General features: G+C 36.2%; 2 protein-coding genes across 2 annotated transcripts; one reads left to right on the forward strand and one right to left on the reverse strand.

Annotated features, from left to right (window-relative positions):
- Window positions 1-746: 746 nt before the first annotated feature.
- LOC145278122 (uncharacterized) lies at window positions 747-18,360 on the reverse strand. The gene is made up of 2 exons (XM_080130405.1): window positions 17,729-18,360; window positions 747-3,665 (listed from the first exon to the last, which is right to left on the reverse strand). The coding sequence occupies exon 2, from the start codon at window positions 3,660-3,662 to the stop codon at window positions 2,706-2,708; it is 957 nt and encodes a 318-aa protein (XP_079986531.1). The 5' UTR covers window positions 3,663-3,665; window positions 17,729-18,360; the 3' UTR covers window positions 747-2,705.
- LOC145278293 (uncharacterized) lies at window positions 13,244-13,702 on the forward strand. The gene has a single exon (XM_080130586.1). The coding sequence runs from the start codon at window positions 13,244-13,246 to the stop codon at window positions 13,700-13,702; it is 459 nt and encodes a 152-aa protein (XP_079986712.1).
- Window positions 18,361-25,783: the final 7,423 nt, after the last annotated feature.

Raw genomic sequence — 25,783 nt, forward strand, 5'->3', positions numbered from 1 at the left:
TTTGAATGAAAAAGGGGGAGAACCCTGCATAAAAAGGGTGGATATAGGATTGTGTGTATGTTGTCTTGTTGATGGATAAATTAAGGATGGAAAGAGAGGTCTGTGGAAAAAAAAAACAAAAAAAACTTATGGCGTACTGAACAAAGGATGGAGTGGTGTGTTAAGGAATTAGACTCCATTGGTTCTATGAAGCAATAAAGTCTAATGGGGCGAATGTAACATAATCCCCCATTAAGGAGTGTTAGAACTACGCTGAGGAAGCTTTGTATTCCCAGGTGACGCCAGATAACCCTAGGATTTAAGATAGAGAAGATAAATATGCATATTTTATTTCATGTCAAAATAGATATTGTTTGAAAACCAGAGAAATATATTTTTACAGCTAAAAGTTGACGACAGGAAATTTCACTTAGAACCTTGTCTGGCCTTAAATTAACCCAGGGTCGGATGTCAGAATTGATATCTGTCCTTGAAAATGGTGAGAGAATTTCAGGTGTGGGAACGGTGCCCACCCAGGGACCTGGTGCGTTTGATTTCATGGCGAAATCTTATTGGCTGAGAATTTCCACCCCCATCCACTTACCTTACTATATATACGACTGTCGTGCGAAAATTAGCCAGAGTTGAGTCGCAGAGAGTTTCAGATCAGAGTAGAGCAGAGACGTGACCCCTCCCCACCTCATCCATCCGTCTGTTGCTGTCTGTGAAGAGAGTTGAGACTTTGAAAAGAACTTACAAAATCTGAATGAGAATAGTAAAAACATTTTGTACATAATTTTATGAGAATTAAGCTTTTGTAGATAGACTACAATTGTATGTCTTTCTTCCTGCCTGCCGCTTCGATATTCGCTTTCAGCATGCCAGATTTTATGTAACAACCTCAGAGGAGTCTAGACGACACGTGCCGAGAATCCAGAGAAATAAGAGTCCTAACCACCTCCTCGTCTCTCCTTCTTCTACTTGATACAGATATACTGAATACTTTAAATGTTTTTGTAATTGAGTTAAGTTACAAAATTATTTTTTTCATGTATTGTACTGTAAGGTCTCCAGTGTGTATTACCATAATAAAAATTTAATTAAATCATATCGTTTTAATATTTTGAAGCCTTATTTGAGTGGAAAATATATTTTTGTATTTAACATAATTCCAAAATAGTGTTAAGAAATAGTATTGTCAGTAAGAAAAATATATAATTCTTTGACTTAGGTACATCATATATACTAGTATGATCTTGTCATATAAGCAAATTATCTTTTATTTATTAAGAAATATGTCATCCAACTTCAACAAATCGATGGTAAATCTTGCATCACTTGAAAATTTTAGTGTGTTGGCTAATCAATTTTCCATAACTTCCAGTTAGACTAAGCAGCTCCTGATTTCTACGGAGGTGTATGGCAGTAAATGTACCATGGGAGAGGGATACATTTATTATCAGTTTGTCTGAGTGTTTTACTTTTATTTTTGCTGGCTGATGTCTGTGTATATCATGTCAGAGTCATTACTTATCATGGTAATCAGTTTTACAACATAAAACAAATACAGTAATGGCAAAGGCAAATAACAGCATTATTTTTATGCTTTCGACTTAGTGTGAATACTCAGATAACAAATTTGATTTCTCAGAAAATGAATTTTCACATAGTTTCCCTCCACTGTGTTGGAGAAGGTGCACCATCCCTCATATATATATAGTGTGGGTTCACCATACTGAGATCTTATTTTGGGCTGTGAATACCATGTGATTTTGTGTGATTACATGCGATTTCTAAAATATTGCTTCTAGGAAAATGAAGAGCTGCATATTTCACAAGAAAATAAAATCTCACTTGTTTTTATTTTACTTCAGTCAAAGTTCACAAAAGTCAAGAGACTCCTAACTAGGAGCTTGTATTTGATCTCTGTATGAGATACAGTTCTCCTTTACCTCTCAAATGCTAAGATAGTACAAAAGTTGAGAACATAATTTTCTTCTATCTAATTGACCATTTTAATATGATATAGTATTTTTTTCTTGTCGTCTATTGGTCTTACCAGATTCCAAGACAAGAATCCATCTAGTCTGGTACAGTATTCAGTTTTATGCTGTTACTTGAGGTACTCATAAGATCTTATTTGGGTTATTATACAATGTTATTTTGAATATTTGGTCAAGGTTTATTTGTATGGAAAGTTATCCTCATGCTAGGTTGTCCTGACAAACCTCTGCTCATAGAAACCTTAGACACTCGAGGATAGTGTTAAGTAGGCATTCAAATTCTCACATTTTTTTTTATTTTACTTCAGTTAGTTTTAAGAGATTAAGGAACTTACTCCTGGAACTAACAGTTGACTCCATTATGATTTAAATTTATATCCGAGGGCTCTTTTAAGAATAAACACTGTTCCCTTTATGGCTGCTATCTGTATTCTGTTACAGCTTGGTCTTTCCAGGGATTGCATCTAAGTATTTCTGAAGATTCCTTTTTCATTAAACCATCACAACTGGTATAATGTTTATTTATTTCAGAGACCATGTTATTTTTAGATTATTTTTTAGGTCCTGATATTTTGTTATCTTTTTCCGTTCAGCTCTATTAAGACCAAAATCATTTGGGACTGTGACATCGATAATAGCACAGTACTTTCGAGCTTGTTCCATATATCAATGTCTGGCTTATATATCACAGCAGTATTCTCCAGTATGACACCTGTAGAGTTTTCAGCAAGCTTTGTGATCAGTGTGTTTTTTCATGTGTTCTTTTAAATTCTTTTCTGTGGTAAATTCAGATCTGCATGTTTTACAGAAGAATTGTTTCTCACCCGTGTGTTTGCACATGTGTTTTTTAAGTCGTGATTTTGCAGAAAATGCAAAGTTACATATTTCACATGAAAATGGTTTCTCACCTGTGTGTATACGCATGTGAATTGTAAAATGTTGTTTGCGTAAAAATGAAGATCCACATACATCGCATGAAAATGGTTTTTCTCCAGTATGTATGCGCACATGTTTTGTTAAATTTGATTTCTCAGTAAATGAAGATCCGCAAATTTCACATGAAAATGCTTCGTCTGCTGTGTGAATTCGCATGTGTCGTTTTAAACTTGATTTCTGAGCAAAAGCAGATTCACAGATTTCACAGCAAAATGGTTTCTCACCAGTGTGAATACGCATGTGATTTGTTAAGTTTGATTTATCTGAAAACAAAGATCCACATATTTCACAAGGCAGTCGTTTTTCTCCCGTGTGTCTTTGAATGTGTTTTGTTAAATTTGATTTCTCGGAAAATGAAGAGCTGCAAATTTCACATGAAAAAGGTGCCTCACCCGTGTGCACACGTATATGTTTTGTCAGATTTGATTTCTGAGTAAATGAAGATTCACATATCTCACAACGAAATGGTTTCTCACCAGTATGTGTACGCAGGTGACTTATCAAAGTTGCTTTTGCAGCAAAAGATGTTTGGCATATTTCACAAGAAAATGGTTTATCACCTGTGTGTATCAACATGTGAGTCATAAAATGTTGTTTGCGAGAAAATGAAGCCTCACATACTTCACATGAAAATGGTTTCTCTCCACTGTGTATACGCATGTGGCTATTAAGATTCGACTTTTTTGTAAAAGATGATCCACAAATTGTACAGGAAATTGTTTTCAGTTCTGTAAATTTAGACATTATCTGTAATTGAATAAAATATATTAACGAGACAGTTTCTTACAAGTTATCAGAATATTCTTGTCAACAGTCAAACAGCACTTATCAATGATGAGTAAAGAGCAACAAAGAGGAAAATCTTTTACACTAATACGTCACAATTTATCAAGACATTAACTTAAATGCTAGACAATTTATTATTTACTATAAAAATTAATCAAGATATCTTAAACTAAAAACATCGTGGATATTTACATTTATAAAAAGTTAATGTTTATTCTAATGTTCAACAGTTGTAATTAATGTTTTACTTGCAAATAACTTAAATTTAATATTTTTTACACAGTATAATTTAATTCTAATTGTAATTTAAAGTTGTACAAGCAGATGAGTACATCAGATTGAATTGTCGTTTTCTAATATGTCAAATCAGGTTTGTTAATTTTGTCCAAGAGTAAAGAGCAGATGAAAGGTTTTTACAATAATTACATCAAGTATTAAAACATGATTCATGAAATGGACACATATTGTCTACTTAAGAGAATTGCTCAATAAATATATGTATGTTATGCACCAGTATGAAATCGTCATACAAGCAAATTGTGTCTTGCTTATTCATCCACCTCCAAAATAATAAAAGATATTACATCCTGTATCAACTAGAAAATTTAGTGTGTTGGTTGATCAATTTTTAGCAGTGGATAAGTCCCTCAGATTAAGAAACTCTCAGGGTTTATGGATGCATATATCAGTAAATTCAGAGGAGTTGATAGCTTGTCTGGGTATTTTGCTGTTATCTTTTGTGGTTGTTGCTTGTGTGTATCATGTCAGTGACTCGACTTGTTGCAAGAACTGAATCAGGGTGATAAGTCTTATATTTAGGAACATAAACCAATAGAGCAATGGTAAAGACAAATAGCAGTACAAATATTATTCTCATATGGCCTCCAAACTTACATCAACCTAACCATGTACACGTGACCTCCAAACTTACATCAACCTAAACATGTACATGTGACCTCCAAACTTACATCAACCTAAACATTGTAATAATTATATTCTAAATGGCAATAGTAGTTTGAATAATATAAGTTATCAGTCCTCATGAACTTCGACATTATCTACAATTAAATAAATTAACAGAAATGCGAGGCAGTTTCTTACGAGTTACATAAATATTAAATAGATATGCCTAATGAGCAAAAGAATAAAACAGATTTCTTAATGACAATTCCCATAATATTAGAACTAATATATATTTTTAAAAAAAGTAATAGGCGGAAGTTTCTCGAGAGCTCTTTCGGCTATCATCTCGTCAGGAGAAAATTGATAGCAATCTAAATAATATTGTGTCGAAAATAAAGAGTTCTAATGGGGAACTTATTAAATGTGCCAAAAATACGGGGACACTAATTAAATTTATTTACATTTAAAAACGATTAAAATATTGGCACAACGAGGGAGAAAAAAAAAAAAGCGGAAGAAAAAATTCAAAGTTCTCCAAAGAGAAACAATGCATTTGATGTTTCTTTTTGCCGGCACAAAGAAGGTTGACGCACCGCGATAGAGACGGCCTCCAAAATCTTTAAATGGTTTTTGGAGTCCGCTCTATGTAGCACCTCGAACCAATCTATTTTATATCTATCGGCACAGAACGGGTTGTCAACCAAATGCTGGCCAATAGCAGAGTCCAAGGCTGCAGAAGGAGGGAGACCACCAGACCCCATCCTCCCTTGTCTGATCTTTGATGGAACATGCTGGTTTATACGAGTCAAAAGGTGCAAGGATGTTCGCCCAACATAACCAGCATCGCACTGGCATCTAAACTGATATACAATATTACTATTTATTTATATATATATATATATATATATATATATATATATATATATATATATATATATATATATATAGAGAGAGAGAGAGAGAGAGAGAGAGAGAGAGAGAGCATTCCGAATTTTACTGGGGTTATATAATTGAAAATTCGGTAATCATTCATATACCAATAAGTTTAAAGTCAAAATCAGATGACTTCAACTGTAAACTCCAAAATTATCATATTTCATAATTAAGCATTCATATATTGTTTTCACAAAATCAAGACATCAAGGAATAGATTGATAACAACAAATAGTGTATTTAATCGTTAGTTACAATTGTTTCAAGACTATTCAGACAAATTCAAACATTAAATCGTTTGAAAATTTTCATAAGAACAGCCTTTCATCAGACGTATTGAATAAAAAACACTTTAACAATGAACAGTATTGAGTTTATTTCCCTTATATGGAAAAACATGGGAAAATATTTTACCTACATCTCATCCTTCCAAAGTTTTTTTTTAATTACTATATATATATATATATATATATATATATATATATATATATTGGTTTGAAAAGTATGAATGGAGTCATTATGGGTGAAAAAAAAACAAAAAAACAAGAGAAACGGGAAATTGTATAGAGACAAATCGACTAAAAAGAATTATAGGTAAAAAAAACATCGAATAAAAAAGGATCATTCGATGTTTTTTTACCTATAATTCTTTTTAGTCGATTTGTCTCTATACAATTTCCCGTTTCTCTTGTTTTTTTTTGTTTTTTTTTCACCCATAATGACTCCATTCATACTTTTCAAAGCAATATTAAAATTGTGTACCACGAAACATCTGTTTATATATATATATATATATATATATATATATATATATAGTAATTATTTTTATAGCTACAGACACTAATGCTTCATGCTTATGCAATCATCAGTGTAGGATGACAATTCCTGCTGGCCAGGAGATTCAAACTCAGTGACAAAGCCACTTTTGACTCCATTTGCTAAGTCTTTACCTCTGGGCCATAAAATAATTGCCACGAGAATGAAGGGAATTCATAACTTAATGTTTCCTCTTTTTGAATTATAAATGAAACAAAAGTTATAAACAATGTTGGTTTTCTCTAGAGTAAAAAAAAAGAGGGATGGTAGTTTTTCTTATACTAATAAGTCACAATTTAGAAAGGCCATGATCCAGTCAATGAGATTATCAATTGCACAGCATAAGAATATTTAAACAAATTATATACACAGAAGATTTTTATGGCGAGGGCTCAAGTGTAATTATAGTGGTATTTTGGCATCAAGAGACAAAGGCCTGAATATAGAACGTTGAAAGACAAGCATAATATTTAAAATCCTTCTTTTGAGATATTCTTGCATTAAAAGTAATTTCTAAATGTGAGTTTTTTGTCAGAACGAAAAATATACAATTCACTGACTGATGAACATAATAAAGTAGCATATGTGCTAAAAGCAAATTGTCTCTTGTTTATTCAGGAGGACATCATCTACCTTCAAGAAAATAAGATAGTACATCCTGTATTACTTTAAACATTTGGTATCTTTACCGATCAATTTTCAGTAGTGGATATGTTATTCACTTAAAATAAGGTGTGTACAGGGTTTATGAATGTGTATGGTAGTAAATGTAATAGGGTAGGTGATTCATTGCAAACTTGTCTGGGTGTTTTGCAACTATCTGTTCTGGTCACTGCATGTGTTTATCATGTCAGGGTAAACACTTGTTACAAACACTTATGATGGCAACCAGTCTTAATGCTTTAGACAAAAAGCAAATTCAGCAATAGCAAAGACAAATAGCATTATTTGTATTATATCAACTATACTTATATTGAATGTCATTCACATATTCTGGCACATGTGTTCTCTGGTTTTATAGCAACCAAATTATTGTCATAATAGTAGTCTGAATAATGCAAATCATTAATCTTCATCCAAAATTCAGTAACATTAAGTTTTATTGGATAGTAAAGTTACAGGAAAGGAAGGGTTGTTTCAGCTTTTCATGATATCTGTTCAGCCTTAAGAGACAATGAATACTTATATAAGAATGGCTGTAAGAGCAATCGTGAAGCACGAGTTGTGCAATTTCAACTACATCTTTCCTAAAACAGTACTGCTTGGTTCCAATGAAAAGGAGAAATACAAAAGAAGTGTAAACTATATTGAGACAAGCAGACAGTACATGCAGCACCTAGTATTCCCAAATGATCACCCATTAAGTGACTGACCAGGCTCAATGTTGCTTGCTTTAGCTACCAGCTTCAAAGGCAAATAGATGAGCAGTAGCTTCTGTTACTTCAACAAGTTTGCTGGTAAAATGTGTATGTCACTGAGGCTAGAACAGCAGTCCAGTAGATCTGATTGATCAAAGTCAGTTCTCTAGCATTAGTGGTTAGACATGGACATTATTGAGGCTGGAGAACCAGTTCAGTAAATCTAATCTATCAAAGTCAGTTCTCCGGCCATGATGGTGAACATAGATCTAACTGTTGGAAGGTTAACTATTCTTTGAATTTCAGAAACTAAAACAGAAAGTCTAGTTATTTATGCAGAATATAGATGGTGCTGAGATAATAATGTTATTATTAAGAAACCTATTCTAAAAATGAATATAGAAGGCTTTTTAAAAAAATATTTTGTACTTTCCTTTAACAATTTAATAAAGGATATCATACCCCCCAAATGTCCTGAAACCTAAAATGCAACAATGCCACAAAGATGATTACTTTAATACAAATAGGCAAAAGTTTGTAGAAACTAGAAATAATTGTAAGAAAGAAATAGCCACAGCCATAAGAAGATATTCTGAAGTCAGCAGAAAATGCATCAAGTCGCAGAAATTAGAAACTTGTAATTTCTGGAAATTTATAACACTGTAGTAAATAATGGTCAATCAACAATTCCACCACTATCTAACAACTTTGAGATTGTTTGCACAGCAACTGAAAAGGCAAATCTGCCTGCTTGACGTTTTGCCTCCAACTCCACTTTAGACCCAGCAGGCCACTCCCTGCCAAATTTCCCTTTGCAGACAGTAGCCATGTTCGATCATCTGAAAACCACCCCTGCCTTTGTTTATGATGCCATAAAAAATCTAGACACCTCAGAAGCATGTGGGCCCGATCTTATCCCTGCTATACTACTAATAAATGTCCAGAGGTTATTTCGTTTCTCTCCAAACTCTTTAACACATGCCTTAATGAATCTTGCTTTCCTGGCTGCTGAAAAATTGCTTCCGTTGTACCAGATTACAAGAATTCTGGCAAAAGAACAACCCCACTCAATTATTGCTCCCTTTCTTCGCCAAAATCTTTTAATCCCTAATCAATCTAGACTGCCACCTTATAAACTTTTAACTGACCGAGAGTATGGATTTAGGCAAGCCCGTTCTACTGTAAATATATTAACTGTAATTTCTGAACATATATACCTATCACTGGATAAGGCAGGAGAAGCTAGGTCAGTAGCCCTATTTGACAGGGTTGGCATGATGGTCTTCTCATGAAAATCAAATCACATGGTATTGCCGGATGTGTACTTAACATAATCAAATCTTACTTAAAAGAAAATCCAGGTGGTCGTACATCAACATAACAGGATATAAATGTGGGTGTACAACAGGAGTCAATAATTTATTATTCCTGACATTCATAAACGACCTCCCTGATTGGGTATATTTGCTGATGACACCACACTCTATACAGACAGGAGTGTAAACTAACGAACCCATATCAAAGAAATAGATAAAACTCTAAAAGACCTCCTCCAGTCTGTAGTGGAATGAGGGCATAACTAGTTGGTAACATTCAATGCTGTTAAGACTAATCTTATTTCCTTCAATAAACCTTATCAACCACTGATTGCCATGGCTAATGATACACTGCCTGAAAGTACTTCCCTCAAGCTCCTAGGGTTACCATTCACAGACAACATGAGTTGAAATAAATACATTGAGGTAATTGCCAAGGCTGCTGCAAGGATGGTTGGCTCTCTCTAACATGCTAAAAGGCCACTGACACTTGAGAGTATCTTGTATTTCTACAAGACCACTGTTCACCCATGGAGTAATTGTTGCCACATCTGGCTGGTGCATTTGCCACTAGTCTTCTGCTCCTAGTCAGGGTTCAAAAAAGAGTCACCAACCTAACAGGTCCTAAAATATGAAATAGCTTTTTCAAATCAAATAACTTTTTCCCCTCGGACTGCTGCACTTTGGAATTCCTTCCTGGGCTCCTGCTTCTCTGACTGTATTGATATAAAGAAATTCAAGTGTAATGTAAACAGACTTCTCGTTGCCCAGTTCCCTAAATAGTATCCCTGCAAATCTGGTCCCAAATAGTAGCCCCCTCATGGTTGTATCAGGTTTGGGATGAAAAAAAAGACAAAAAAATAAATAAACAATAACAAATAACAGCAAAAACAAAGAAAGATTTGCTTAAATTCGATATTTACCCAAACTGAACAATCTTATAACTTCTATTAAATATTAATATCTTCTAAGTAAATATGCACGAAAGGAAAAGGTAAATTAACATGAATTATTTTTGACTGATTTTCAAACTGAATTTCTTTACAAAAATTTAAAACAGGAATAGTAATGATTATCCTTCAAAAAAGTAAACATTTTTAACTAAACACAAAAAAAAAAAAAATGGTGAAACATAAATATACAAAAGTGTTACCAAAGGAAAAATAAGTTACGTTTTTTACCTACGTGGATAAGATTTTTGGTATTTTAACTTATTTTAAAACGTTTTTGGTTTGGAGATAAAAGTAATGTCAAGTCTGTAGAATTACAATGAATAAACGGCTATAGCATTAGAGCCACGTCGAGCCTCAATAATCGCTAAAAATATCGAGCATGAAAAAAATACTTTTAAAAACACACTCAACAAATGTCATGAATCGTACGAAAATGTGATGTTCTACCAGTATTTTGTTTGATTATTAATTTTTTAGCAATTCTCGGGGCTTAAAATGGCTGTAAGGAGACCACCATTTTTGTTCGTTTCTATCTCCACAGATTTGGCCATGCTTTTGTTTTGTGAAAAAAAGGATTAATGATTGCTCGAGAAGAGAAGGATCGGCGTGCACTTACCTTGAATACTAACCAAGAAGAATTGTTGCTGTTATTCACCCTTTTAAAGTTTTATTTTGTGCTCCGGATCACGTGATAGTTAATCATCTGATCCTTCCATTATATAAGAGGGGAGATTCCTTTGTCTTTTTTCTCTTTTTCTTCACCACAAATTGATTCAGTTGCCGGTGATTGAAAGTAAATCTTTTCCACTTTCGTCTGGCGCAGATACTACAAGACGGTTACGTCACGGAAGGGGGCAATTCTTTCGCAACCTAAGGTAAGTGCATTGCTCCCTTCTCGATCTGAGCGGTCATTGATTCTTTGCTGGAAATTAATTTTTTCACATATTTATGAAAGAACCCCCATACTAACATGGATGTGAGTCAACCAGATTTAAGGAAGAGAATTTCTCTTCTTTGGACTAAAATCCGAACGATTCTGGAGATGACCAATCTGGAGGATGAACTCTGTTAAATCCTTCTCTGCACTGCAGAAATCGGTGGAGGAATATTTGACTGAAGTAGATATATGTGTTAGTAAAATCCAACTTCAATCTTCTGAGGAAGAGGATTGGATTCAAATTGAGAGGGAGTCTCTTGCACACACCCTGAGATTCCGAAGAGAATTAGAACATCTTGAGTTAAAGCTCCTCCCAGTGGCCATGGACTCTCTGAGTCTTCCATGTTCCCCAGAAGTTGGAAGAGTTGGGGCTTCATTTACTGTAAAACCACCTCAAATTCAGATCATGGGACCGACCTTCGATGGATTGGACATGCAATCTAACCCTATGAGCTTCAAGGAATTCTTGTCGCGTTTTGAGAATTGTGTAGCTGGTATGGCCAATGATGCCGAAAGACTGAATTTTTTGAAGTGTTCACTGTCTGGCCAACCCCTGTTGTTGATTAATCATCTTTCCATCAGCAACAGAAATTATAAGGTGGCTCTTTCAGTCCTGAAGAGCGAGTACTTCGATGAAGATGAAATAATAGATAACATCTTCCAAAACATATTAGATTTTTCCTGTAAACAAGACAGATCCGTTACTGCCCTGGCTAACTACATATCCAAAGTAGCCTCCCTATTTGCTGAGTTGGAGGGCTCCTTCGGCTGTTTGTTTTCAAACGACCTTTCTTCTGGGGCTCGGCTTATGGCCAAGATTCTCTTTGCAAAATTCCCCAAGGAGGTCGAGGGGGAGTTGATATTAATTTCAGGTAGAAGAATCCCCACCTTGTCATCAATTCTGAGAGATACTAAGGAAGCAGTTAAACGTCTCCTTATAAAGGGGGATAAGATCCCTGGCTCGGCTTGTAACACTATGCGGGGGGGGGCCTTAGGGAATGTACCTTCAGGACCTAGATCCAGTACTTCACGGAGAGATTCCTCTATTCAGTCCAACTCAGCCTATAGCATTCATGGTGACAAATTCTCGAGCCTTCCCCCTGTTTTGTGTATTACCTTTGGTAGGGGTGATAAAAGTGTTTCCGTCAACTGTCTATTGGACACAGGCACTGGACAGACTTATTTGTCCAGTAAGGTCTTGGACCCCCTCGGTCACTTGGAGTCCATTGGACATGATTGTGAAATTAGGCTGACTACCATCCTTGGAGATTGCGACAGGCGTTTTAAAGAGGTAGCATTTGAGGCTAGCATTGGATCCGGTTGTCCATTTTCCCTGACGGTGTTTGTACACGAAAATATTGATATTTCGGTACACATCGAGAATCTGGACTTTATTTTGAATGAACTTGAACGCCTCAAATGTCCCTTAGCCGCCAGATTTGACAGATGCACAAATTTTATTCCAATTCATGGAATAATTGGGCTGGATGTCATTCAACATTTAGGGAGCCTTCAATTGGTTCCTTGTTTGCTTGGACAGGCATTTTTGACCCCAATAGGACTCGTTCCGTTCGGTGAGTTGAAGCAGTTTTTACATACTGACTATTCTGTGGACAAGAACTCAGAATGCCTTACCTTCGATGCTGTACAGGAATTGTCTAATTATGATGAACAGAAGATTGCTCTCTTTCGACAGTCTATTTCATTTAAGGATAACAAATATTACGTTCAGTTGCCATGGGAGGACGATAAGATCTCTTGTGTTCCTTCCAACCATGCAGTGGCTCTGCGAATATTGGAACGTGTCATGCAGAGATTGGAGAAGAGGCTACTTTATCATGAATATTTGAAGATTTTCCATCAACAGGAACGGGATGGAATTATAGAGGAGATCTTCGTGCCTCCTCAACGGTTCGGAGAGTTTGTCTGGATTCCGCACAGGCCTGTCCTGAAATCGGACCCTACCTCCACCACTAAGATTCGGCCAGTGTTCAACTGCAGCCTCAAAGTTGGTGACTCTCCTTCCCTCAACGAGGCTACCTACCAGGGAATAAATCTTACTAGTGACCTACTAGATTTGTTACTTACCTTTTGTGCTAATAAGCACGTCGTGTTAGCAGACATTAAGAAGGCCTTCTTAATGATCCGTCTGAAGCTTGAATCGGACAGGAATAAGTTCTGTTTTTTCCTAAAAGAAGGAGGTCGCCTACGCTGCTTCAGATACAACACAATTATTTTTGGGTGAGCTGCTAGTCCATTTATATTAAATTATGTCCTTAAATACCATGCCGCGCAGTTTCTCATGGATAATTGTAGATCCATGATGGAGAATCGGTTTTACGTGGATAATTTGGTTATGTCGCACGATGATCCCGATGAACTGTGCCGGTTATATACACTCACCTGGGAACGATTGCGTCAGGGAGGATTCGAACTGCAGTCCTGTAATTCTAACCATGTGGCGATTCAAAACAAAATGCAGGAGCATGGCTCCCTGAGTGACCATGGCAACAAATGGGAGAAGGTGCCCGGATATAGATACTGTACTCTCTCAGACACTTTTTGTGTAGCAGCTGTTAAGTGCGACTCTAGTGCCTTTACAAAGAGACGGATCTTCAGCGAGATAGCTAGAGTCTATGACCCATTATCATTGTGCCTACCGGTTTCGTTACGTGACTGTATTTTGTTGAGTGAACTTTGGAAGAAGGGATTGGAATGGGATGTAACGGTCCCACCAGAATACTTGTCCTTATGGAGGAAGCTTTCCCTTGATCTCTCTTAGCTGGAGACCGTCTTCTTCCCCAGAAGAGCACTCAGCGAGAATGAGGCTGGCAAACTTTTTCTTTTCTGCGATGCATCTCCAGAGGCATATGGCTTCGCAGCATATGTAGTGCAAAATTGCCAATCTGGTCTGGTGTTTGCAAAAGCTAGGGTGGCTCCCTTGAAAAAGAAAACTCTACCCACCTTAGAACTTATGGCTGTGTTTTTGGCTTTCCGGTGCCTGCCTACTTTGTTGAGGAATTTTGGAGGGTTCTCTCCTTCTGAGATTCATGTAGCCACAGATTCGCAGGTGGTCCTCTCTTGGCTGATTTCCAGAACAATTGTAAGCAGAAACCTCTTTGCCCGGAATAGACTGAAGGACATCCAACAGATGAGTGCTGAGTTGGAAGCCACACTAGGTTTCTCGCCCTCATTTCGTTATGTCCCAACAACTGAGAATCCTGCCGATTTGATCACTAGGGGGTTAACTTTGAAAAGGTTCAAGGCTTGCCTTCAATTCTGGTGTACTGGTCCGGATTGGTTAAGTAGCGGGATCAGTCCATGGGCTGCACAGCAGTTTCCATGCCTCAGCCAGCACAGCCAAGTGGTGGCCCGTTCTTCTTGGAATGCTGCCATTCTACAGGGAGAGGAACCACCTACAGTTCTTCCTCTCGAAAGATTTTCTTCCTTTACCAAGCTATTGAGAGTGACTTCCTTGGTCCTCAGATTCATCCATCGGCTGCATCGGTTAGAAGTTGACACGGAAAGGCTTGCAGCCGTTCTGCTGATGAAAACGATGCAGCACCAGAGATATGCTGAGGAACTAGCATTCCTGCGGGATTCCTCAGGTAGGACAGTTCCGGGTTTGGTGCGTGATCTCGACTTGTTCATTGATGGTGAGGGTCTTATCAGGTCAGGTGGCAGAATTGCAAGGTCTCTCCATTTCAACCCGGAAGTTAAACATCCTGTTCTGTTAGCAAAAGATCACTCAGTAACTCGGCTTATAATAATGGATGCGCATACAAGGTGTCAACACTTGGGGGTTGCATCCACTCTGGCAGAGTTAAGATGGTGTGGTTACTGGGTGCCCAAGGGAAGACAAGCAGTGAAAACAGTCCTGTCTTCATGTGCACTGTGCCGCAAGTACAATGCCAGACAAGTATTGCCCCCCAATGTGGCCAGCTTGCCTGCTTCATGTGTTGAACTGGGGGTTCCCTTCAAACACACGGGAGTAGATTTTACGGGCCACCTTTGGGTTAAGGAAGGGGCTACGGTGGTGAAGATGTATCTACTCATCTTCACCTGTCTCAGTATCAGGGCTGTACATGTTGAGGTGGTACCAGACATGAGCGTGTTGTCCTTTTTGCAGGCTTTGGTACATTTTACAAACCTCCATGGCGTTCCAACAGCCATTTACTGTGACAATGCTAAGACCTTCATAGGAGGTGGGCGGTTATTTAAGAGGTTGATGTTGAGCCAAGATTATCAACAGAAGTTTGACTCTTGTCTGATTAAATTCTGTCCTATTCCTCTATTTTCGCCTTGGCTAGGAGGGGTCTGGGAGAGAAGTATTCAGACAATTAAAAATTGTCTGCATAAGGTGGTTGGTAGAGGTGAGATTGATTATTTCACGTTACTAACCATAGTATCGGATATACAAATGGCAATTAACAACCACCCTCTAACTTATCGAGAATCCGCGGAGACTGAGCTGGAGGCAGTAACTCTAAACATGTTTCTGAGGCCCAATAAGAGTCCTGGACTACTTTTGAGTTTAAATGAGGAAGATTTTTCTTCCCACCTCCCTCCAAGTCGAGAGAGGCTTCTCAGGACCATGCAGGTATGAAACCAGTGTCTAGAGAAGTTCAGAGCACTATGGTATGATAAATACCTCTTAAGTCTCAGAGAGAAGTCCCTGGGCTGTTCAAGGGTGCCTTTCCGAAACAGGCTTAAGGTCGGAGATGTGGTTTTAGTTAAAAGTCCTCTTAAACCAAGACCCTTTTGGGTTCTCAGTATTATATTGGAAATGTTTTATGGTGAGGATGGTGTAGTAAGGTCTGCAAAGGTAAGGCAGGGGGGCAATGCAGTACACATTCACTCATTGAAGAACCTCTTTCCGCTTGAGCTCTCTTTAAACAGCGAGAGTCAGGATCAGTCCATCCCTGCATCGGTTGATGGTGCAGTTTCCCTTCAATCAACTCCTTCCCAGGAAGAAGAGGTGATTTGGCTTTGTCCTGTGTGCAGTTCCCCGCAAGCTGATCAGGATATGATCTGTTGTGATGGCCGTGATGACTGGTGTAACTTCAGGTGTGTGGGAATTGTTTCTCCACCTCTGGAAAGGCATATTGTACGGATTGTGCACCTAAGAGACGACGACGAGGTAGGCCTAGCCTCCTCCCAGAATAGTTAGGGACTCCCAAAAAAAAAAAATACTAATACGTTAACTATATTAAGTAATTGCATGGCTTTATATCCTTTGTTTTTCCACGCATTTTCTTTTTTTTCTTTCTTAGGGATCGTGTGAAAAAAAGGATTAATGATTGCTCGAGAAGAGAAGGATCGGCGTGCACTTACCTTGAATACTAACCAAGAAGAATAGTTGTTGTTATTCACCCTTTTAAAGTTTTATTTTGTGCTCCGGATCACGTGATAGTTAATCATCTGATCCTTCTATTATATAAGAGGGGAGATTCCTTTGTCTTTTTTCTCTTTTTCTTCTCCACAAATTGATTCAGATGCCGGCGATTGAAAGTAAATCTTTTCCACTTTCGTCTGGCGAAGATACTACAAGACGGTTACGTTGCGGAAGGGGGCAATTCTTTCGCAACCTAAGGTAAGTGCATTGCTCCCTTCTCGATCTGAGCGGTCATTGATTCTTTGCTGGAAATTAATTTTTTCACAGTTTTTAAGTAGTAAAAAAAAAAACGCTATAAAATAAGTTAAAATACACACAAAAAAATTTATCCAGGTCGGTAGAATAGTAATTTACCTTTCTTTTGATAATATATACTTTTTTGGATATTTACTTTTTCACCCTTTTCTTTTTGTTTTTTTTTATTAGACTATTGTTAAAAATGCCCCCAATCCAATAATGTTTTCCATTTTGAACCGTTTAAGAAAGTTTTGTATCAAAATACGGGTTTGTATTACTGTACACATAGATTCGAAAAAGTTTACAAAAAACAAATATATAACAAATAAATGTTATCAAAGGCAAGATAAGTTACTTTTCTACCAAACTGGATATATTTTTCGTGTTTTTATTCAATGTAACATGTTTATTCAGCTCGAAAACCATACAGTGTTTACCGATGTATTGGAACATTCAAGATGGCGTCTTATTCTCTCTTTAACACGGTAAGTGTGGGAAAAGATGTTATAAATAAAAAACCGGATAAAATACTGTTAAAAACTCGCTCAATATATGTTACCGTGACATAGGTTGACATATATTCGGCGGGTTTTTAATAGTATTTTGTATAGTTTTTTATTCATAACACCTTTTTCCATACTTACGGTGTTAAAGAGGGTGTGAGACGCCATCTTGAATTTTCGATTACATCGGTAAACACTGTATGTTTTTCGAGCTGAATAAATATGTTACATTGAATAAAAACACAAAAAATATATCCAGTTTGGCAGAAAAGTAACTTATCTTGCCTTTGATAACATTTATTTGTTATATATTTGTTTTTTTGACAACTTTTTCGAATCTATGTGTACAGTAATACAAACCCAACGTTATTATTTCAGCACGGCGGATCACTCTCTGCACTAGTACAAAAAAAAAAGATGTTTTTAGTTTTTCTAAAACATTTATACTTCATTTTTACCCAGAAAAGTTCAATATGAAGTAAAAATAATATAAGAAAATAATCGAATTAAAACAAATTTTAATGAACTATTTTTTCTGTGTTGAAATTGAAAAAAGTTAATGCATTATAAGGAAATAAAATGAACTAAAATTTAATATAATACGTAAATACAAATAATAAATGCAAAAAAAAAAAATCAACAGTGAAAACAATGAATTGAAAATTATACTTACATTTCGTAACTTTTGTGGTTGAAATATTTTTCTAAGTAAAAGGAGAACAATATTAATTTAAATGAACAATGGATTTTTGAATGAAATCTCTTTTAAGACTTAGTTAATGTTTTCGTTTTACTATCTGCAGGATTTTGGTCAAATATGAGGATGCTTACAAATTATCCTCAATAATTATTCATACGAAATGTTGAAAACAAAGTGTTATGGAGGACATTGGATCAGAAAATTCGTAATTACCCACAATGCAAAGGGCGATATTTACTTCCGCCCGAAAAAAGTATTTACTGTCAATATTATGAGTCGACACTGCCTTATCTGGATTGGAAATGAAATTTTAATGTTTAAAATATTATACTGATTAGCCCCAAGTGCGAGGTGGTTACTGGTTGTTGTTATTATTTATTTATTTTACTGACCGTTCTTTTTTTACGGTGAGTGCCTTGGAAAGGTATTTTTGATTAATTTTACCAGTTTTGTGTGCGTTTTCCAGAATGGTTTTATTTTTAACGCAAATGCGCGTGCGCGCACGTACGCACACACACACGGGTTTGTTTTACAATCCACAGCAATTTGAAAAAGTGGCAAAAAAAAAAAATCAAATACATAATAGATAATTCGGCGCTCATGTCAACGGATCATTAAATCTAAGGGAGATAACCAGCATAAACATAGCAAAAATAACCATATTTTGCAAGATATAATTTGGACGCTGAAATAATCAATAGAACAATGAAAGAATGTAAAAAAAAAAAAAGAAAAAAAAAATTACACACACAAAAATAAGAAATTCGTTTTTCTTTATTATAGGTAGTCAGCGTCAAGATGATTTAAACTGTTTTTGAAGGCGATTTGGAAGTATTTAAACCGTCAATGATTAAAGTTTAATTTTTTTTTTTTTTTTTTTTTTTTTACTATTCTGTAATTTCATTTTGCAAGGTATAATTTGGGGCGCATAATAATTAACGTACGCAAAACAACGAAAATAGAAAACTTTTTTTAAAGTAGATTTTGAAGTATTAAACCGTAAAGATAAAAGTGTTCGGAGTTTTTTTGGAGGGGAGGGGAGGAGGTCTTTTAAATAAGGGAAGCAAGGGAAGTATTTTTCTTTGGCTAATTGGAGAACAACTTCTTAATTAATTAACAAGTTTATTTAATTTTTGTTGTTGATTAATTAACAGTTTCATTGTAACAAGTTGTTTAATTTTGTTTTGTGTACGTTAATAAGTTTATTTTGCTACTTAACATGGTTATATTTTAAGTTCGTTGATTAACTTCACGGTAAATGTTTACTTTAACTACAGCAGAACAGAACACTTCAACACCGACCAATAAAATTTGTGTTGGTATTTTTTTTAGATTACCTCCATAATTTTCTTTTAAATGATGACTTAAAAAGGTTTCCACTATGCTGAATACGGAAATCGCATTGAAAGTTTACAGAAATAAGTAGTTATCGAGATATAAATAGTTGTTTTATGCATTGTATTCGTTGGCGGCCATCTTTGTTAATCACGTTGATTTGTTTATGACGTGGCGACGTGCGTAAAAAAAATGGCAGCCAGAGATTACTATGCATTATACAACTTTTTATATTTCGATAACTACTTATTTCTGCAAAATTTCAATGCGATTTCCGTATTCAGCATAGTCGAAAAGTTATAAAAGTCGTCATTTAAAAGAAAATTGTGGAGGTGGACCAAATCAAAAAATTTATCTTTGTGTTTTTACAGGTTTTCGGGGTCGCTGATAACGAATCTGATATTCAAACCCGTCGCAAATTTATCGTTTGCATTGACCTTCTCACTATTTTGTGCCATATCACCGTATTCGTTAACCCTACGCACGCATGAGTAGTTCTTATTGAAATGTGCAAGCGCGTAGTCACGTGACCTTTTACAAGACGCATGTATACATGGCAGACATTTTAAATGACCGGAAATATTTTTCATAAAATTAAAAAAAAAAAAATAGTTTTCATCTCATTAGTAATTATATTAAATACTTTAAATAAAATTAAAAAATAGTTTTCACCTCATTTAATAGTAAAAATAATGTCAGTAAATTTTCACAAGCGGTTTACAAAAACATTTTTGTTTTTCGTTCTTTTTTTTTTTAGGGGGGTATTCGATTATAGAACTTGTATGGATTTTAACAGGTGCTTCTGCAGTTTAATTTACCATTTTTAATGCGCCCACATACACCGAGCAGAAGAACTGAAAAACGGTGGCGCATTATTTACGGAAAAACTGCAGAAGCACCTGTTAAATTTTGTGTAATCTCCAAAAATACCGTTAGGGCTTACAACATGGCCGCCAGAAGAGTCACGTGATCCGGTTGATCCAAAACATGAATCGTGCAAATGGAAAACGCAGCCTTGAAGGCAAACTTTGACAAACAATCACAATTTGTTTGTATTTACTTTTTTGTTGATATAATGTTGTTATAAAAATAGGCAAACTTTGAGAAACAATCTTAGGTTGTTTTTAGTTAAAACAGTGTTTATAAAAAGTATTTTATTCAGAACAAACAAGTGGTCGACTAGGTGTATCAGAATACAAAATGTCTACGAACGTGCATAGACATTTTGTAAACATTGTTTTTAAAAAATAAAAAATAATACTTCTATTATGTTTTAAACGACTGTAATAGTTTATTTTGGAAGTATATTTCATAAAGAAAATTGACAAACCACTTTAAAAACAGAAACTACGAGTTTTATATATTTTATTCGCAGTTTTTTGTTGGGGGTGTCAAAAATTCCGCCTAAAATTCTGATAGACCTAGTCGACCACTTGTTTGTTCTGAATAAAATACTTTTTATAAACACTGTTTTAACTAAAAACAACCTAAGATTGTTTCTCAAAGTTGTCCTATTTTTATAACAACATTATATCAACAAAAAATTAAATACAAACAAATTGTGATTGTTTGTCAAAGTTTGCCTTCAAGGCTGCGTTTTCCATTTGCACGATTCATGTTTTGGATCAACCGGATCACGTGACTCTTCTGGCGGCCATGTTGTAAGCCCTAACGGTATTTTTGGAGATTACCAAATTTTGTACAAGTTCTATAATTGAATAACTCACTCCAAAAAAAAAAAAGGAAAAAAAAAAAAAAAACGGAAAATAAAAATGTTTTTGTAAACCGCTTGTGAAAACTTAATTTTTTTAGATCAATTAAAAAGCATCAAAAACTACGTAACACAGAAAAATGAACTACATTTTTTTTTTGTTTTTGAAAACTTTCTTGTTATTTCAGATGTCTGCAAAAAATTCTTCCACGATGTGACAAATCACTTTACTACGCACGTGCACGTGCGAACGCAAGTGTAAATGAAGGCAGTGAGATGGCACAAAATAGTGCGAGGGCATAGGGTTTAATACCATGCAGATGATAAATTTGCGACGGGTTTGAATATCAGATTCGTTGTCAGCGACCTTGAAAACCTATAAAAAGCAAATTTTATTGGTCGGTGTTCTGTAATGATTTTTAAGAAGGGGGTTCACTTTCTCGTTATAACATTCTATTTCATTGCTATCTAAGTTACTGTCCATTTCTTTACTGATGTGCCACGTGATTAAAACATTATAATGAGAAAGTGAACCCACTTCTTAAAAGTAATTTTTTTTCAAATTTTTTTCTGCTAATATGATTATTAAATATGTAATCTATGATAATCATCGGAAAAAAATCTTTAAAAAAAAAAAAAGGTAAAAATCACACATTTTTAGGGGATGGGTTCTATTGTACAGGTTTGCCACATTTTCAAAAGGTACGCGACCACAAAAAAAATGGCCGTATAATTGCGGCTATATTTTTCTTTTGGTTGCGTATCCTTTGAATGTGCTTGTATTTTGAGCTGATTGAACATTTTATAGTAAAACCCTACCCAGTAAGGTAGTAGAGTAACTTATCTTGCCTTTGGTAACATTTATTTGTTGAATATTTGATGGATTTATTTTTACCACGTTTTCGTCTCTCTGTGGATTGTAAAACAAACTTGAAAAATATATTTATTTTATAAAAAGTGAACATTATAAAATATTTTTTATCATAAAATCTTGTTTAATCAAACATTATAAAACGTGTTCTACTTTTACAAACATAAAAATAAACATCATAAAAATATCTTTTTATCATAAAAATCTTATTTATTTTCAACATCAATCATTCTTCAACAATAGTCTTTATTTGAAGGCGTTAATTTTATGTTTAATTTCTCATTTTGAAATGCTTTTTATTTTAATAATGGGTGCTTCAGACAATTCTCATCTAGAAGTAAAGAGACGTTGAATCTCTATGGTTCTAAGTGAGAATTGTCTGAAGATAGCTGTCTCAATCCTACCCAAAGCCAGCCAGAGGTTTACTTGGCCAAAACATGGTGAGACGACAACAACTATGGATGGCAGTAATTGCTGAGAATGAAGTTAGGATATTCGGAGTTCCTATTCTGTCGCGGTTACTACCTGATAGTTGGCCGAAATGTCATGAAAATAACAACTAAGAAAGATGAGGATAAAAGTCTGCAATAAATAAATCAATATTTCCGCGATTCTTCAAAACTGCTTACTTATATATTTGGACAAAATATTAAGATATTTTTTGTTAATATATTTTTTTTCAAACATATTCATGTTTTCTTTTTTTTTCAAATATAGTTCGTTTTTTTTAAATGTACTTTATTTAAATATACTCTATTTAAACCTGCACAATTTATTACGGTCGTCGCCAATTTAAAAATAAATGTTATGTTTTTAACATATTGTAAGAAATTCTGCAGAAATAAGCAGGCTCCTAATTGTTCGGTTTGACTACCCACGATTTTGTTTGAACCTATCAGATTGATTATTATTACTAACTGCCGAGGGTATTTTTGGGGCTAAATTTATCTTTTCAGCCCACCAGTTTTCACACACACAACAGATCGAATGGATGTATTGTAACCTCAAAACCCCTTTGTCTCATTGAGACGCATTATTGTCCTAAGGTGGGTGAAATATTATTATCATTTACAAACAACAATGTCCTTATGTTGGGTGAAATATTATATTCATCACACACTGTTGTGTTCTGTGAATCGATTGACTTTCATCATTACTTATGATGTCTCTCAGAGACGAAATTAAGGTCTACATTTTCACCTGTCCTTTGCCCATTATTCAGATGGTTAGGTACAGTGAACTCCACGAGGACTACCGGACTCACAGCATTCATCTTTGGAAGGCATCACTTTACTCATCGACCTGTTGCAGCTATTCTTCAAACAGCATGGAGTATTGTATCCTGCATTATGTGAAGATAAAGCATGAACTACTACCTTTTCGAGTATTACCAGCCAAGCTTGGCAGATAGCTAAAGATGACACATCTTTTGCAATTTGGATCTTTTTACCTTGATAAAATTTGTTGAAGTTTAAAGGTGAGCCTGTTATGACTTCTGGTTGTTTTCTGTGATTCTGCCAAGGGCAAAACCGAGGTGAGAGAATATCTCACAATATTAACATTTTAAAACTGTTAAATTATTTTTATAGTTAACTATATTTTATGTTTATTTTTTCATCCCCTTATAAAAAAATATATAAAAATATGTAAACTTTTTTAGTAATTTTTTAATTGCATATCTTTTCAGATAATTATGTTTATTAAATTAATGTTATATATTTTGTCAAATTGTTTAGATATTTTAAAAACATATTTATTTATAAAACCATTAAAAAAAACAATAAATGTGGCACATTTTTTAGTTTTAGCAGTTTCAAAAAGGTAAATGTGCAACAGAAAATACTTTTATATTACTATATGACTGTGATTTAAACCTGCTTGCACCGACAGGCTTAAAATTATCAAGGTCACCAAATAAAATAATGTCTTGGGATAACTCCAAAACGAGTCCATCTCTTAACTTATTCAATTGCATAAGTCCTTGGTATTTAATAACATCTATTCCCCAAATACCATACACAGGAAGCGTGCCATTTCTCTTTCCAGAGAAATTTGTGGCTAATTTAACCTTATGCTTTTCCACGTCTTTGATTACTGAACTCAATCGTTCAATATGAAAGTACAAGTCTAATTTTTCATCAATCAAGAAAGGCACTGATCTTGATCCATCAGAAAAATTCACAGATTTATCTTTTAATTTTGATTTCCCAATGTTTGGCAATGGAGTGTTGGAGAGGACACTGGCATATGCATTTGTGGCCGCCCTTCCCACCTGTGTTAAGCAATTGCTGAGAGCCTCTACCTGTGTGTTTGCAACGCCTATGGAGCACTGGGCTATCATCAGAGATGAGGAGGACCTAGGGGGAACCAGTTGTGATGGTGACAAAGGCAGCTCAGAACAAGGCCGGGGAGATTCCCAGTCTGAGCCCCGCGACTAATGGAAGATGTTACCACTGTGGTCGGCGGGGTCATTTTGCGAGAAGCTGCACTAACAAAGGGCGGGGGGCAATTGCGCTGTTTCCAATGTGGCGGCATAGGGAACCTAGCCCAAAATGGAGAAGGATGTCAGTGTCGCCTTGCTCCCCAGACAAGATCTAAGTGACATGCAACCTACGATCACTGTGTATGTGAACCGAGTGCCCTGCTCAGCTCTTCTCAACTCCGGTTGCTTACATACAATCATGAATGCCAGATTGTGTCAGACCTGGACTAAAAGGAACATTAAAGTCACCACAATAGGCGGCGAGACACAAGCATGCTGTGGAGCTGGAACTGTAAAGGTTCACATGGACTCTGGTGTGGTCGAGGAAATTAATGTGTTAGTGACGTAAGGCGATTTGCTGGGGCTCGATGTACTGCTGGGCTACGATGCTATCAAGGCACTGGGGGGAGTGACCATTGAAAGAGATGGGAGTGTGCGCTTTTTAAAAAACCGGTGTGTGCTGCAATCCAGATCGATCGCTCTGACTTTAAGGTGGGCTATGACTATAGCCAGCAGGCCTGGACTGCATCATGGAAGTGGACCGAGGGAAGGGCACAAACCAAATTAAAGAATCGCATCGCAGAATACCCTACACCTGATGAGGCTCATGATGAGTACGAGCCAGAGCTTGAGACATGGATCCGAGATGATCCCCTACCCCAAGAAGCTTGGTCTGCCCAAGGGTCTGATACACGTAATGGCAGTTATCCAGCATAACAAGTCAAAAGTAAGACCAGTGCTGGATTATTGTGAGCTCAACCAGTACATTGAGGCTTACACTGCCGATGCTGATGTGTGCGGCAGCAAATTGTCAGGGAAAAGTGGCTCAGTTTGGTCAGCAGTGCAAGAATCCTGAACATCTGAGGGATGGAGTGCATGTATTGAGATTAGACGTCTGTGAGGAAGACAGCACCCTACGATGGAGGCGTGACAGTGGGATTCCAGGCATCCCTGACGTTGTTACGACGTGGACCGTTTTTTCCTGGTGTCGGAAACTTGTTGAACACTTACCAGCCTGTGACTGACTCCATGTAGCTGTGGGTGTCATCAAACGCAGAGCGAATTTGGTAACCACAGTTTAGGACGATGTGCTTGACGATGCTCTCTAACTCTGATCGTAACTGAGACCCTGGAGAGAGACAACAAGGAGGAACCTGCCTATGGAAAATGGTGTGTTGATGCAGACTATGTAAATGTGTGGGTCGACACTAGTTCATTGGCATTGGGAGTTGCATTAGAGCAAGGAGGGAATGTGTTTGAAGACGCATGTTGGCTGTGACCCATGAGTGATGTCAGCACATCAACTTAACAGAGCTGGACGTTGTTGTAAAGGGAATAAATCTTGCACTGCAAGGCAATCGAAGAAACTGCACTTGTACATAGATTCTCTCTGCATCTACTATTGGGTGTCTGACATGCTTTCAGGACGGACAAGAATCCACACTAAGGCAGCCAGCGAGATGTTGATCCAGCGAAGACTAGACATGCTGAAGTCTGGTCTCTGAGTATGGACTATCAGTGGGGGTAACGCTGGTAACATCACATTAATTATGCCAACAAACTAACCCGTGTACCTCAGATGATAGGGAGCTGTGAAGATGGGTGTGGAGAACACTGCTCCATCTCACG

The sequence above is a fragment of the Euprymna scolopes genome, chromosome 6 (assembly GCF_053919585.1).
Source record: "Euprymna scolopes isolate OS-2025 chromosome 6, ASM5391958v1, whole genome shotgun sequence".
Lineage (NCBI taxonomy): Eukaryota > Metazoa > Mollusca > Cephalopoda > Sepiida > Sepiolidae > Euprymna > Euprymna scolopes.

Bases quoted from the DNA above. Each gene is read 5' to 3' on its own strand.
- LOC145278293 (XM_080130586.1), top strand. From the start codon at position 13,244: ATGGAGAATCGGTTTTACGTGGATAATTTGGTTATGTCGCACGATGAT.
- LOC145278122 (XM_080130405.1), bottom strand. From the start codon at position 3,662: ATGTCTAAATTTACAGAACTGAAAACAATTTCCTGTACAATTTGTGGA.